This window comes from Netta rufina (assembly GCF_964035555.1).
Source record: "Netta rufina genome assembly, chromosome: 1".
NCBI lineage: Eukaryota > Metazoa > Chordata > Aves > Anseriformes > Anatidae > Netta > Netta rufina.
The window spans coordinates 145,946,644-145,961,353 of record NC_140123.1 but is presented as its reverse complement, the minus strand read 5'-3'; the positions used below and the strand labels follow the sequence as shown (position 1 = coordinate 145,961,353).

Genomic DNA, 14,710 nt, shown 5'->3' with positions numbered 1-14,710 from the left:
ACTGGGTGTTGTTCAAAGAGCTTTTTAATAATTCATTTTGGAACAAAATTGCTATTGCTATATTTTTTTACTTCTTAAACTGATTTGGAATAAATAAATTATTTGTATAACTACAAGAAACTGGATGACCATGAAAGGCTGTCTTCATCTAGAAATAGAAGAAATAACATATTTAAAGGGTATTTCAGAATCAATAGATTTGCTCCACAATCATGGAAATCACAAGATAGTACTGTTCTTGTTCTTAGAGAGCAGAGTACAGCCTTTTAGGGTGAATATTTTTCACCAAGGAATAAAATCTTTTGCTTTGTCAAAATCAAGTCCTCTTTCTTCTATGGAGGCTGGCATTTTACCCATAAAATTCAGAAGTGTCCTGTATCCATTAACTACCACCATAGTAACTAGGTGCTTCAGGAAACTTGCCGCAGTAAGAAGCAGAGAGCTCTTTAGGAAACCTACCTTCCTCTGTACTGAGTGGAACTGAGCACTGCTTCCTGACAAAACTGTCTTGAACACCTGGTGTTGAAATGCATAGCTCTAACCCTCTGTCAGCACAGCTTTTGCTATTCTGAATGCTTTATTTTTTTATAGCTTTTGGGGACACTGCTTGACTTTTGTGTATACGAGTTCAGCAATGCCATGAGTGAATTGTTACCTTCTCCTAAACAAATGAAAATAAATACCTGCAAGTCTTGGCTTTCAAATCTTGTAGTCCATTAAAATGCAGTTACTTCACCTTTGTGCCTTATGCATTAAGAGGGGCTTCAAATCTTACGTGGCTTCTGTTCGATGTAATTACTTTCCTTTATTGCTTGCATAGTAAGAATAAGGCTCCAGAATAAAGATGCCTATTTAAGGAGAACTGCTGCCATTATAAATTGCATATGAAAAGCGGGGCATATTAAATTAATTTATTTACTTGGTAGGGTCCTCAACTTAAATTCACTGGATTTTTGTTATTGGTAGACAGTATAAGCAGACAGAAGTGGCCCAGTGCTAATCCACAACTGTGCAGTTTTTAATCCTGTGAATAGTTCTTAGGTTATTCATAGGGTTATTCAGGTTGTTGAATGATTAGAAAATCAAGTGTGTGTACATCAACACAGTTTGTTCTTGCAGGGCTATTTGTACAACGCCACATGGGTGTTTTTATCTCACTGGAAGTGCTCTGGGCTCCGGGGGCGGGGAGCAAGATGTCTGTGCACTGCTTGGATGCTGCTCTCTGCAGGAACGGCAAGGTGTTCTGAGTTAGCTCTTTGCATGTGCCCTGATCCAGGATTCTGGCTTCCTGCTGTGCAAGAGCTGTCACACTGCAGGCTAAGAGGGAAGGGGGAGGGACAGCAGAAAGCATATACTGTAAAACGGGCACAAAAACTGAGGACTGTTTTGCCATCCTCATTAATATTCTGGACCATTCATAGCTCACTCTCCTCATCTTTTGTTTTGCTGCAAGGATGTACAGGGATGGTAAAGCTAAGTATTTCCCTGATGTGAAGCAAGCTTGGTGCAGAGTGGAGAAGACATATCCAACTCCTGCTGCTGCTTTCCTCAATGTGGCTGTGTGCTGAGGTGGAAGGACAGTTTGGCTGGAGCACTAATGCCTGGTGCGCTCAGAGAAGTAGGCAAAGAGCTACCCGTGCCCTTTCCCTCCACTGCACAGCCTGCTTACCTCGTGTCGAGAGACAGGGAGAGAAAACACCCACTCCCAGCTCAGTGCTGACCCTGGTATCGGTGTCCATGGGATAACTAGCTTTGATAAGGCCTTTAATGGATTTGAGTGTAAATATCAAAGTTATTCACTCAACTTTGATAAGGTTCTATATCAAGATGTTCCAGTTTGTGACCTGTGAACCAGATGTGGCCTCCAGGATAATTCTGTCACAGTTAGGCACCTAGTCCTGTTGAGCAGGTAGGGAAGCGATCCTGCTTTCTGCCTTGTTCCCTCCTTTCTGGGTCCTTAACTCCACTGTGTATATACCTTCCATCAATGTCTGGCTCAGTATTGAAAGTATGTTGCCACCTAGTTTTAAAGCAGCTAGTGCAATGAGAACTCAGATCAGAATTCAGATTTAAAATTTTGCATGTTCTGGATTTTATCTATTTGGATCATCTCACCATGGTGACTAGATATTCTTGGTAGCACCTGTCTGGGCAAATACATTCCCTGTAGCCAACACACAGCTGATGCACAGCTCTGTCTTTGCAAACATTGCATTAATCAGCTAGGTGGGGTGCAGGAGGCTGCTGTTGACGCAGGGTGCTTGCTCATGGCAGCATTCTGCTCAAGGTAGCTGCCACTCACCATGTTGCTTCCTTCTGCCTCAAAACTGAGCATCAGTGTGATCAAGCTGCTTTGCTGTGCCAGTGAGATGCGGAAAGCAGCACAGAGGGTTCCCCATCATAAAAGCTATTTCCAGTGGGCACAGCTTCATGGGTTACTGCAGACTCTGATGGCAGGCTGGGTTCATATTAAGAGAAAATGGCTGAGCTGAAAGACTTACATCCAATCTGTGCTAAGGTGGATTTAATGCAGGTAAACTTAACTGGTAGGGTTATGGGGCTGCTGAGTTTTCAGGTAACTGGCGCTGTACTCTGAATTGGTCAGGGCTTTTGAGGAGGGTATCAGGACCCTTTCAGTCAAGGCTGACTGCCTTGGAAAGAGAAACATTGTCAGACTGAGTGAGTAGGATGATGTGGATCCCAGCATGGCTGTGTGAGCTGACTTGATAGGATGTGATAAAAGTTGAGATAGTAGTCCGGGGTGAACAGCAATGAGGACAATGAAAGCCTGAATGACACACATGCATAGTGTAGGTCTAAGTAGTGAGAAAACATGAATAAAGTACATCTTAAAGCAAAAGTCTACTTCTACATACCGTAGTCTGTAGTCTGACTTCAGGAAAAATGGGTGAAGGGTCCCTGTGAACAGACTTGTGCAAGACAGTATGACCAGCAACATTTTCGTGGGTTAGTACCTGGGTGTTGGTGTCTGGGGTAGGGTTTTTAAAAGAGCCTAAAGAGAATGGGAAACTTTTCAGCTAATATATATATATAAAAGCTCAAAAGTTTGTATACATATATATATATATATATAAAAGTTCAAAAGTTTGTGTGTGTATATATATATATATATATATAAAAGCTCAACAATTTGTGTGTGTGTATATATATATATATATATATATATATATATATATATTTGCCACAGCTCTGAGGGTGCATGTGGTTTCATGGAGTAAATGTGCTTTTCATCAATACAGCATACCCATCCAAAAGATTAAGCTCTGGTGGTGTGAGAGGAATTAAATCCCAGGCAGGAGCCTTTTGTTCTCCTGAGGCATGAAGCAGAATCCCTTGTCTGTGTAAGCAGACAGATTTGGAGGTTTGGATGACATGCAGGTTACCACAAGGTGGCCAATGGGGAGGATTTAGCTTTTTCCCTTTTACTGAGAGGCGAATAGAGGCAAATACAGACACAAGGGGCTCAAGTGCAAATGAATAAATAGTAGGTTGTCTGGTAACTCAAGCCAAGTGCAAGGCAGGTAGTCTTTGATGATGGGGATCTGATGTGGTCACACAATGATTCCTGAAAAAAAAACTTCTCCTGATAATAAGTGACTTCACCCCAAACACAAACTGCACATACTCTTTGGTAGAGTGGTCAGCCCACAGTTACACGTCTGCTTTGCTTTTAGTAAATATAGTTGAAGTCTGCAGAGTGACTTTTTGTTTGTGGTGAGATTGAATAGATATTACAAATTACAGACCAGCAAATTCCATTGCTGGTCTGATTGATAAAATCTTGCTATTTCTGAGTCAAGAAAGGGAGAGAGACCAATAAATACAGAGTTCAGGAGGGTCAGTGATACAGTGGAAAAATGAGAGGAAGAGAAAGACATGAGTAAAAGAGGATAAGAGAGAAGACAGAGAAATAGTGTGTGTGTGGGAAGCTTTAGCTGAAAGCAAATTCTATATTAAATTAATGAAAAATAACATTTTGGAATGACAGTTTGGAAAATAGTTCCAGATACTGTGAATGTCTCTAGGCCACAGGCATACACATACACACACACTGACACATATAAAAAGACAGAGGAAAAATAGTAGTAATTTAAAAAAAAAAAAAAGTTTTCACATTTTCAAACTGAAAACAATTGCTTATTGTTTTAAATCATTACCTCTTTCAATGTTTTTTTAAAAGAAGTTTTTAAGGGAATGAGACTTTAGAACTGATTATGTGGCTAGAAAAATGAAACCAGTATTTTATTTCACATTGATGAAAAGATTATTCAAAATTTTTGTCCTGTTGAAAAAGCTGAAGAAAAAATGTTGCTTTGAAAAATTAATGGATAGGAAAAGCAACAGTCAAAGTAATCAGAGGTCCTAAGTCTACTTTCTCCTGAAAGTACTGTGGCCCTATGCATAGCTGAAGGATGTCAACAAAGCCCCTCTGGCTTTAATCCAAGTAAGCTGGTTTTGCCATAGGTGATGGTTTTTTAACTATATTACCTGAACTGGCCAAAGAAAAAATAATATTTTTGAAGAAAAAGACCACCTTAAGGCCCAAGTGCTCATCTTTTACATTCTCTGTGATATTCATTGTTTAACTTGAGATCCAGAGATTTTTTTTTTTTTTAATTTTTATTTATTTATTTATTTTTTGTACTTTCTGACAAGGAAGAAATAGAGGCAGTATTCAAAGGAAGGAAGTGCATATCTGTGAAATCTAGGTTAAGGCAAACATGAGTCTACTTCTTACTGTTTTATTTCCAGGCAAGATACTTCACAAAACCTGTTTCTGTCTCTTTTCAGCAACTTTTTTGCTGTATTTCACAGTGGTATCTGTGAGGATTTATTCGTGCTCCCAGTGAGAGTTATTTCCCCCATTACAAGGTTATATGTGATAAGAATATCTCATCCCCTTAATTCCATATTTAGTTTTTAGGCCCCTCTGTCAGTTTCCTCTTCCTATAGAACACACGCTACCTGACACCATGGTGGAATTTACTGCAGACAGTGGTATAATACATATGCTTTCACTTGTAGCTTCACATTGTTCCCTTACTGACCCCAAATTAGTCAGAGCAACACATTCTCCCTCTTCCCATCCCTATCCTATCAGTAATAACTGGCTGGACAGACCGTGCTTGAATGACTCCAGGCCAAACCTCAGCTGCCTCTCGAGTGTATGTAGGTGTTTGTCCCAGACAAAAACGGAACTGTTGGCAATGGAGAAGCTGAAGAAACAAGTGAGCTTTCTCACCATGATCTGGAGTGCTCTCATTTTCAGGGAAAGCCAAAGACAAACAATGAAACAGAAAGGAAGTAAAGGAGGGGAATGTGTGTGGGTAGTGTGTGCAAAGCTTTCTTCCAGCTCTCTGCTGAGCCATGACCCGGTTTCTCCAGGAGCTGCCTGCTGTTTCCTTATTTTTGAAGCAAGTTCCTGAGACAATGCTTTGCATGCCAAACAGGGTCAGCTGCTCAGATAGGAAGGGATCTGAACTGGACGTGCACCCCCTTTCCATCTCTAGGTCCCTGATCGTTCCTTTTATTTTTCTTTTCCTTCTGTTTCCCCTTCCCCTATTCAGAATAAGGAAACAAAATTAGTTCTTATGTGCATAGAGAAAATAAGCGGTAATTTCAGGGGTATTGGTTGTTGATATTTTTTTGTGGTTATTGTTATCTTTACAGAATCAAAGAAGAAGAAAAAGGAAGGCAAGAAACAAGAGAAGATGCTGGATTAATGGAGCCAACTTGGGCAATGTGAGAAAGGGACATCAGCAAACACGTTCAGTTAATGGTTTCATTTATAACTAGGCATTTTATTCTAAAATTATTTATAGCTTAATGGTACAATAGAAGAAAATGAGCAAACAGAAAAAAAAAACATTTTTTTTATTACTTTAGTATTTTTAATGTATAACCCTAACAACAATTTTTAGAGGCCTGTAATAAAGGACTCCAAACTCATTTAGAAAATTGTCTATTATATATAGAACAATGTAGAGGTTTTTTAAAACATTTTTTTTCTCAAGTCTCAGTCTTGTAATTACTCCATGCAAGCAGAACCTGAACCTGTGTAGAGCCCTGCTGAAGCCAGTGGTGCCCTGTGTGGACATAGGAGTCCGTCTGGATGCAGTTTTATTTAAGATTGGGACCATGTGTCTGAAAGAAAAACAGATTTTGTTTCTTAATTCTTGTTATTTCTGGATAGCTGTGTGAAGTTATTCATTTGAGGAAATGTTAGGGGCATTTTGTTGAGTACTTGCAGGCAAAGATTTTTCTTCTATGTGTGGTGATGCTCCTTCCAAACTGTCACCATCTCTGTGTTAAAACTAGTAACACTCCTCTATCCTTGGCCTTATTTTGGTTGATGACAGTAAAAAAATCTAAAATCTTGGATTGTGGTTGGATATAACAGAGTCCTGAATTTTGTAGCAGTGATTTTTCAAATTGCAAAATACTTTTTTCTTTTTTTTTTTTTTTTTTCTTTTTTTAAACACCGTATCAACACTGGTGGATGGTAATATCCACTGTTTTACCTGCAAAAGCAGAAAAAATATTTCTTTTGTTTGTTTATTTTGTGAGAGAGGAGAATATCTTCTTCACAAAAATCTAGTTGAAATTGTTGTGATTCTGCCTGACCCTGCTCCCTTTTGCATTCATAGGAATCTTCCTCTTGATTTTAGCTATAGTTGGTTGAAAAATAGAAAGTATGTCTGCTGGAAAGTGACAGAAACTTTAAAAACTCAGTTTGAAAACTGAGATGGGTTATATTTTTTACCAAAAAAGGGACAATTTGTGAGACTTGAAACCAATAGGAATGAAATTAATTTTTATTTCTCTACTAGTAAAACAGAAGGAATATGTCAACATAGTACCTTTTGCTTTCTTCCATTTTTATATAAGCAAAAAGACCTTGGGAAATCTCAGCCATAATAAAAATAGTTCTGTACTTTATTTATTTATTATTTTTTTTTTAAGGAAAACTTGGCAGGGCAAAAAAAAAAAAAAAAAAAAGAAAAGAAAACTTATAACCTGCTGTTTTTCAGTTTGATTTTTACCTATCTCAAATGACAATGAGTCCTGACAGAAATGACAAAGTTGAAAAAATATCTGGCAAAGGGTTGTATATCCCCAGGTAAAGGGTTGTCTTACAAACCAAACAACCTTCAGACCAGATATTTTAGAGGAAATATATAGGATTTCAGTGCCCAAATTCTTTTTTAAATCTTTGCTTTTAAATTATAAATCTTAAATTTCAACTCTAAGAAGTAAGCTTCATCATTTATGTAGACTCCAGCCCTGCCTGCTGGTCAACAGGAAATCTCCCGTAGTCTCCCTTGTATTCCTGCAGATACCCACTGACTTCAGTGAAGCTGCATCATGGTGCATTCATCTATTCATCTGGGTAAATCACTCTGCTCTTTCAGAATTACCTTGTAGAAATGCAGAGTCGTTTTCCAGACTAACTTCTCACTTCCCTTTTCTAAGCAAAAAATAAAAAAAAGCAGAGCTTGACTTTTTTTTTTTTTTTTTTTTTTTCTTAACATGAGGACTATGGCCAATCTCAACTTGCAGTGAGGCAAGTCCTTCTGGACATTCCCAAACCCTTTTGAAGCCAGCTAACCAAGGCTGCGCATAGCTCAAGATAGACTAGTCACACAAGTATTTCTCAGACTCCTTGGGTGTGTTTTGCAGTCTTTGTTGATGTCCTTGTTATTTTGACTATACTATTAGACATACCTGAGACAGTGGTGTAATTAAAAATGTCCCAAATGTTGTGGACATGCAATGACCAAACCCAAAAATGCAAGTTGCCATTCATAAAGGCTTTTATTTGGGTGGTTCTGGGTGCTATTTTTTTTTCATGGTCTAATCAAATCTGCCAATGCTTGTGCCTCAGATTTAAACTAATGCATTGGTAGATCTGATTGAAAGCAAACGGAGGAAGAAGCTTTCTCACTCACCAAAGGTTTGTCTGTCTAAATGCTGCATCAGTTCAGTTCACTTAAAGTGGTTCAGCTTTGAGTGTAGACACTGTTGCACCATTGTCCTACACCAGTTAATCTAGTCCATGTTTCACAGGGAGTTGGCAGGAGTTGGGAATGATGCTGAGACCAACAGTTTGACTCTCCTTTAGGAAACTTTAGATATGACTTCTGATTTCCACCTCTGTGAGTAAAAAGAAAATAAATTCCCCTGATTCCTGTGTTATCTTATGGCCCTTAATAATAACTGCTCATCTGGATTTTTAAAGGAACATTCCGAATAGTTTTTGAAGGAGGCTAGTCAAGATCCCATTGTGATGGTGGTATAGGTACTCCATGGAGAGAGTTTACAGAAACAAACAAGCAAACCAAATGCCATGTTAGGACCAGCAGAAAGTACAGTGGTCCTGTGAGCAAAGGGTGTGAAATAGAGCACTTCTTTGTACTACTCAGCCACATATGGTTGGATCTATATTGGCATATTGTTAATAATAATTGTATTTGTATATGCCACACTTTACAAACAATGAAGAAAATTTCCAGCAGAAAATGGTCTGTGGGAACTTATTCTATGAAGGCAATGATAAAAGTATTTGATGGTAAAACACCAAGTAAGGTTCAAAAGAAGAGGCCAGTCAATTCAACTCTTTAAGAAGGCACCTGCTACCTAGGAGAACAGGTGTAATTGCTTCACTAGTGACATTATTAAGAAAGAGAGGCAAATATCTGAACAAAACCTCTTCCAGCCCTATCTTGCTCAGTTTCTACCAGAGTTATTATGAAATTTCTCCTTATTTGTTTTCTAATCCTCTATCTTTCATGCCCTCTGGATGGCAAGCTTATGTGACAGGGCTGTGGGGTTGGCTACTTCGGATGAGGTACGTGTTCTGCCCTCCTCATCCATAAGGCACTAGCTGAACTGACTGAAACTCATTTCAGGAATGTCCCACTCACAAAGTGATTTCCATTCTCATTTGCTACAGCTATAGTATGGTATGAGGAGATGATAAAAATCCCCTAAATTACAGCCTTTTTCTAGAAGATCTAAATGCTCAGAAAAGAAAGTAGTGAGTTGCTGAACATTATCTAAGGATGAATCTGCATCCACATCCTGGAATCCAGCAAGATTAGATTGAGGGGGATTTGGATTTAGCTCCATTTCCTTCTTCTGAGTAGACTGAACCATGCTTCCAAGCAATTAGACCTGTCTATATCTTGATTTAAATCAGTACTTGAGGACTGGGGCATTTTCTCACTTTGATATGTCACCTGACAGAAGTGCCCATATTGAAAGAGAATCGTTGCCTGTTAGCCTGGCATATTTAACAGATTATGAAGCGCAGGAAGACTATAGCATAAGGTACGTATTATGGTTCTAGAAAGGGAAAGCAAACTTATCAGTTCTTATATTCTAATTCCATAAAAACATTCTGAACTGTATAATTTTTTCAAAGGTAGAAGTTTTCAAAAGGGAGAAATTTTCAAAACGGATAATTTTTTTTTTTCAATAAGGAGAAATAAAAGTGTAATAATTCTAAATACATACCAACAGGCCATGTAGGGCCCACGTCAAGAAGAGACATGTACTAGGTCAGGAACATTTTATGTAAACTTCTTTCACTTGCTTCTTTGAGTAGAGAAGGCAGGATTACCGAGTGGCACATTTGTTTTTATGCTTTACTTGGTTTGTGCCTTAATGCAAACTGGGCAATAGTGGAATGTTACTGAAAATACAGAAGAGTTCCCACTCCATCCTCAAAAGAATGTGTCCACCAGGAGACAACCTGGCTTTCTTATTAGCAATGTAACCCTGCCACATTTCTAAAGCAAAATATTGTTCAGGTACGCCATTCTGATATGACACAATATCCTTTGTCACATCTCCCAAATTCGTACAGTAAGGGGAAACAGTATATGAACGAGGGTAGGCATGTCTTATGCAATCTTTTTAAACTCTATAGGACAGCATCTTCTCTGAACTTTTGTGTTCTTCCTCTAGGGGGACAGACTATACCTGTTGTCTGCTTTACTACTCACATCTAATTTTGATAGTGTTTGTAGTTTTTTCCATCGATTTTGCTAAGGCAATCTACCTCCCGCCCAATCTTCTGCAGACATTTTTGATCCTTCTCATGCTAAGAGGGTATATTCTCCACTACTTGCTGGCTTGTAAAACAGCCCCAGCAAGCCCCTACTATTAGGTACCTTTTATTGTGTCCTTCTAACATTAAAAATAAATGACCGAACGTAACTTGTTCATCAGAAGACAACAATGGACAAAGAAATGTAAGAATAAGCTATTGATTCTCTGGGTTCAGTCGGAGGGTGGCTTGCTGGTAAAACTTCTGTCATAGCTCAACCTGGGTGAGGCTTCCTAGAGAAAAGAAATGAGTCCTATATGATGGAAGAGTAGACAGTAATGAAAGAATAGCTACCCTCAAACAGAAGAACCCCTTAGCCAGATAAACAGAGCAAGACGTTGCGTCCTCTCCCACTGAATTCTCTTTACCTTCAGGTTAAAGGGAAGAGACAAGGACAAGAGACAAGGCACATAGAGCTTCAAAAATAGTGAGAATTGTATGAGCGAAGTAGAGCATGGAAAGACCCTGTTCCTCCCCATGGGTGACTGAACTTGGAGAAGGTCTAGATAGTGCTGTTCATAGTAGCCGAAAATTTCATGTGCTTTTGAATTCAAAGTAAATGGTAAAGGCTAATCATTCTCCTAGGGTTCCACTTCTGTGTCTCTTCAAAAATGGCAGTCTGCCTTGAGGCCCCATCACTCTGACCTGAGCAGAAGTGAGATATGTCAAGGAAAACATGGGACCTCAGCCATATTTCGTAGGTCCCTGGTGGCTAAAAAATCAGTAGTTATCTAAAAACACAACAAAACTGAAAGCATGGGTCCAATATATGGTTTTACAGATGACACAAAACAGAGGCTCTCCAAGTGTGCCCATTTTGGAAAGTCATTCAAAGTTAAAGACGGTAGAAAAGCTTCAGCCTGAATTCTGTGATATACAGCTAGGAAAATGGATAGCCTCTGCTGGAGTGTCTTATCCTAGCCAACTTCATTTAATTAATTACACTGTTTGAATTCCCTCATCATAATCAGCCTGGCAACATGACACTAACTTCTCTCAATGGGTGAGTCATTATGCTTCCCATGTTATAATTATGTGGCACATCCAGGTTTTTACACCTGAAGAAAATGCCTCGAGTCGTCCAGAGACTCTTGTGGTTGCTGAGGGGATTCGTAGCAGATGCAGGCTAAGAACTGCTGCTGCTGCGAGCTTAGAACCACCTCATCAGCTTGTCACAATCAGATACAGCAGCTCTCTAAATATACATGCATACATACTGCATATATATATACATATGTCCATATATGGAAAAGCAAAGCTATTAAAAAAAATGTACCCATAACTTAAAAGGTATCTCACAAGTCATGCTGCTGTGTTTTAAAGCTAAAGAAGTGAAAAAGCTTTTGGCCTGTGTTATTATTATTGTTATTATTTTAATACAAGGGTAGTATATAGGCTGAAGAGCCATTTATCTTCCCTCCTCAATTTAAGCATATTAAGCAATTTAAGGATGGCTGTGTTGAAGGAAAATGCAAAACACACACCAATGAAATGGCCAATAAGACTTAGTATAAAGGTGACGTTCTTTTCTGTCACACCAAGTACATGGAAGGGCTTTATTCAAAGCGTTGGAGTGGAAGAACTGATTGGGTTAAGTAGAAGCCCAGACAGAAAAAGGCTTCTTCTCTGCAAAGAAAAAGTGAGGAAAAGTAAAAAATGAAACAAAGCAAAAACAGACAACAAAAACAATGACAACAAAGCAACATAAAGTAAAAGAGGAATCCTCTTGACACTTGTAGTTTAGGTGTTAAAGAAAAGAAGAAATGGAAGTCAACGTAACATTAAAGCCTGAATATTGTGTTCAATGGATTTCTAATTCTGTATATATCTATTAAACCAGTGCTATATAGTATCTTTTCATGGGTTACATTCTTTACCCTGTTCAATTTCTGTTTTATTTTCAGTTTGTATATTGATTTTGTAAGCTAGTAGTCTGTTACCTTTTCATTTTTTTTAAACTTGTATGAAAGCCATATATCCATATTGTAGAATGAAAGCATTAATCCTGTAATATCCTTCAATGTTTCTCTTAGCTCTGTGGGATTGTGAGAGACTCTAGCGAATGTATATGTTTACCAATTGTATCAACATAATTTACTTGCTCTTAGATAAAGAATTAAATAAACTAATACACAGAAATGTGGTGTCATCATTTGGTTGTCGCAACTGTAGAAGACTTTTGAATTTCCTTTAATTAATTCCTAATATTATTAGTGGTCTGCCTCTGCTGTACTAATTTCCTGTCAGCTATATGTGTTGCATGTATCAGAAATATTTATCTTTGTAAATTGAGAAAGAGTAGGAAGAGTAAGAATCTGTAGGAAGTAATCTACCAGAAATGGTTGTAGCAGAAAATGGCTCTTTGATTTGGGAATGCTGAAAACTGTCTGCCCCGAATTTGCCAAACTTGTCGTTCTATAAGGGAGTTTGTTTTAGTATCTGGTGTAATTGACACAGTGGTGGCCTTAAGGAGTCTGTATAAGGAGTCTGGAATTATTATTATTATTATTTTTAATTATTCTGTCAGATAAGCAATGGGAAAACCTTATTCCCAGCCATGTCATGCTTAGCTGTTTCACCTTAACAGTGACTTTAATGAGTGTGTGTTTGGTGGCAGATGATTAAGTCTCATGAATAGAGCAAAGATGTTAAATTACATTAATGGACTACTCTGAATGAGGAGGAAATTCAGGTAATGTTCATTGTACGTCATTTCTTCTCCTTTCTTTTTGTCCCTTCATTATACTTTTTTTTTTTTCCCCTAAATCTGCTTTCCTTTCCAAATCTCTTCCTGCTTTTGTTTCCGTGCCCAACTATTAGTTAAAATTTTAGCAAAAAAAAATACTACAAGCCATTCCATCACTCACTGCCAAAAGAGGGAGATGCTCCATACCAGTTAAAAGACAAGGAGTTTATAGAGTTTTCTGAAATTCTTTGGAAGAAAGTGGACTACTATAAATCATGAAAAACAACAGTGCATTCTTCAAATCATCAACGAACTCAACAACCTAATTTTTCTTTGGAAATGAAACCCAAGTGCTATCTATTGTTTAATTACAAAAGAAAAGTCTTAATTCCTGTTTTATATGCTACTTACCTCTTTAGGTTAGTAAGTAATGATGGTTTTAAAATTCTCTTGTTCTTGGGAGCTATCTGATCTTTTCAGTGAGCCTGAGCTGCTTGAGGACTGTCTCAAGTAGTGATTAATGTCCCTAAGCTCCATCATTCAGGACACCCAGGTCTCTGATTTCTCCTGTCCTTCCTACCTCTGTACACAAATGCTGACTAAGTCACAAACAGGCTTGGCAAGGAGTTTTTGGGTCAGCTCTCTTCTGGTGATTCCTTCATGGAATAGGGTTTTAGAAAGCCATCTCTGTCTTTATATAGATTCTTTTTGTTATGCGTGGGTTACATGAATGGATGGCACTTCATGTAGAAGGGACCCGAACTCTGCTACTACTTTCTGCTCAAAATTTCTGACACTGGTGGTTCATGAAATGAGTTTATGGTCTCAACCTATACACCACTACAGCTGAAGCTAATGACTTGTTTGTAATTCATCATCCCTCTGGTCTTATACAAGGTAAAATTGTAATTAATGCATAATATTGATGTAAATGCATAATATTTACACATGCAGACACTATTCATCCCTTGCCTTGTAAATGAGAGACAACACCTGATTTTCACTCAGAGTGGAGATTTTGTACATTCAACTGTTCGTGTACAGGATGAAACATTCCCCCAAAATAATACTTCAACTCCTTGCCTGTTGTCCTCTTTTATGATGATTTGGGAAGTCATCCTTGCAGAGGTCTTCTCTCAGGTTACTTATTAGCCTGTACTGATTATCCCTAGGAAAAAAAACAAAAACAAAAACAAAAAAAACACAAAACAAAACAAAACAAAACAAAAAAGGAAAAGAAACCAAAACCAAAACCAAAAACAATCTTATAGTGAAACACATCTATTATAAAATCTTCACTGTTTTCTGAGAACTTTGCTCAGGAAACATCATTTTATGCAATTTATGGTCAAAGGAGATTTGATATTAAATGCAAATATATAAATATACAAATATACATGTGCACATGCATGAACACTTGTGCACACATGCATATACACAAGCAAGTATGCTTAGCACACACACACACACACACAGAGTCTCTTTCACAGTCAGAAATAATTCCATTCCTTCTGGGTACCCTGAGTTATAGAAGGGCTTATTGCTACACAATCACCATGGAAACTATTGGCAAAGAATATTTTTATTTGTATTTATTCTGTCTCTTTTTTTCTCAGTTGCACTGTAGTCCTTTTAATTTGCTGCTCCACTTCTACCCCAGGAGCAAAAGAGAACAGCTTGGATCTGAAAAGGTCAGTAACTTTTTTTTTTTTTCTATACAGTAGATAATGCCTCTCAAGATCAGTAATGTTTCCTTTTAAAAATAATAATAATAAAAAAACAACTGATAAACATTAAACATTTTCAGTTCATTGATAGCTATGTAGTAATACTTAAGTGTTATGGGAGGCTCTGGAGAGAGAGTGAAAGAGAAATGCAGTATGCTGGGGTTG

The 14,710-nt window shown here is 37.9% G+C and overlaps 1 protein-coding gene across 1 annotated transcript in view; it reads left to right on the top strand.

Moving 5' to 3' along the window:
* The window catches only part of PTN (pleiotrophin), a gene marked incomplete at its 3' end in the record, with an annotated part of 49,479 nt that extends 43,735 nt beyond the window's left edge, over nucleotides 1-5,744 (top strand). The window contains exon 5 of the mRNA XM_084305844.1: nucleotides 5,692-5,744. Coding sequence (XP_084161970.1) covers nucleotides 5,692-5,744 — 53 coding nt within the window. The remainder of the gene's footprint in view (nucleotides 1-5,691) is intronic.
* Between the last annotated feature and the right edge of the window lie 8,966 nt (nucleotides 5,745-14,710).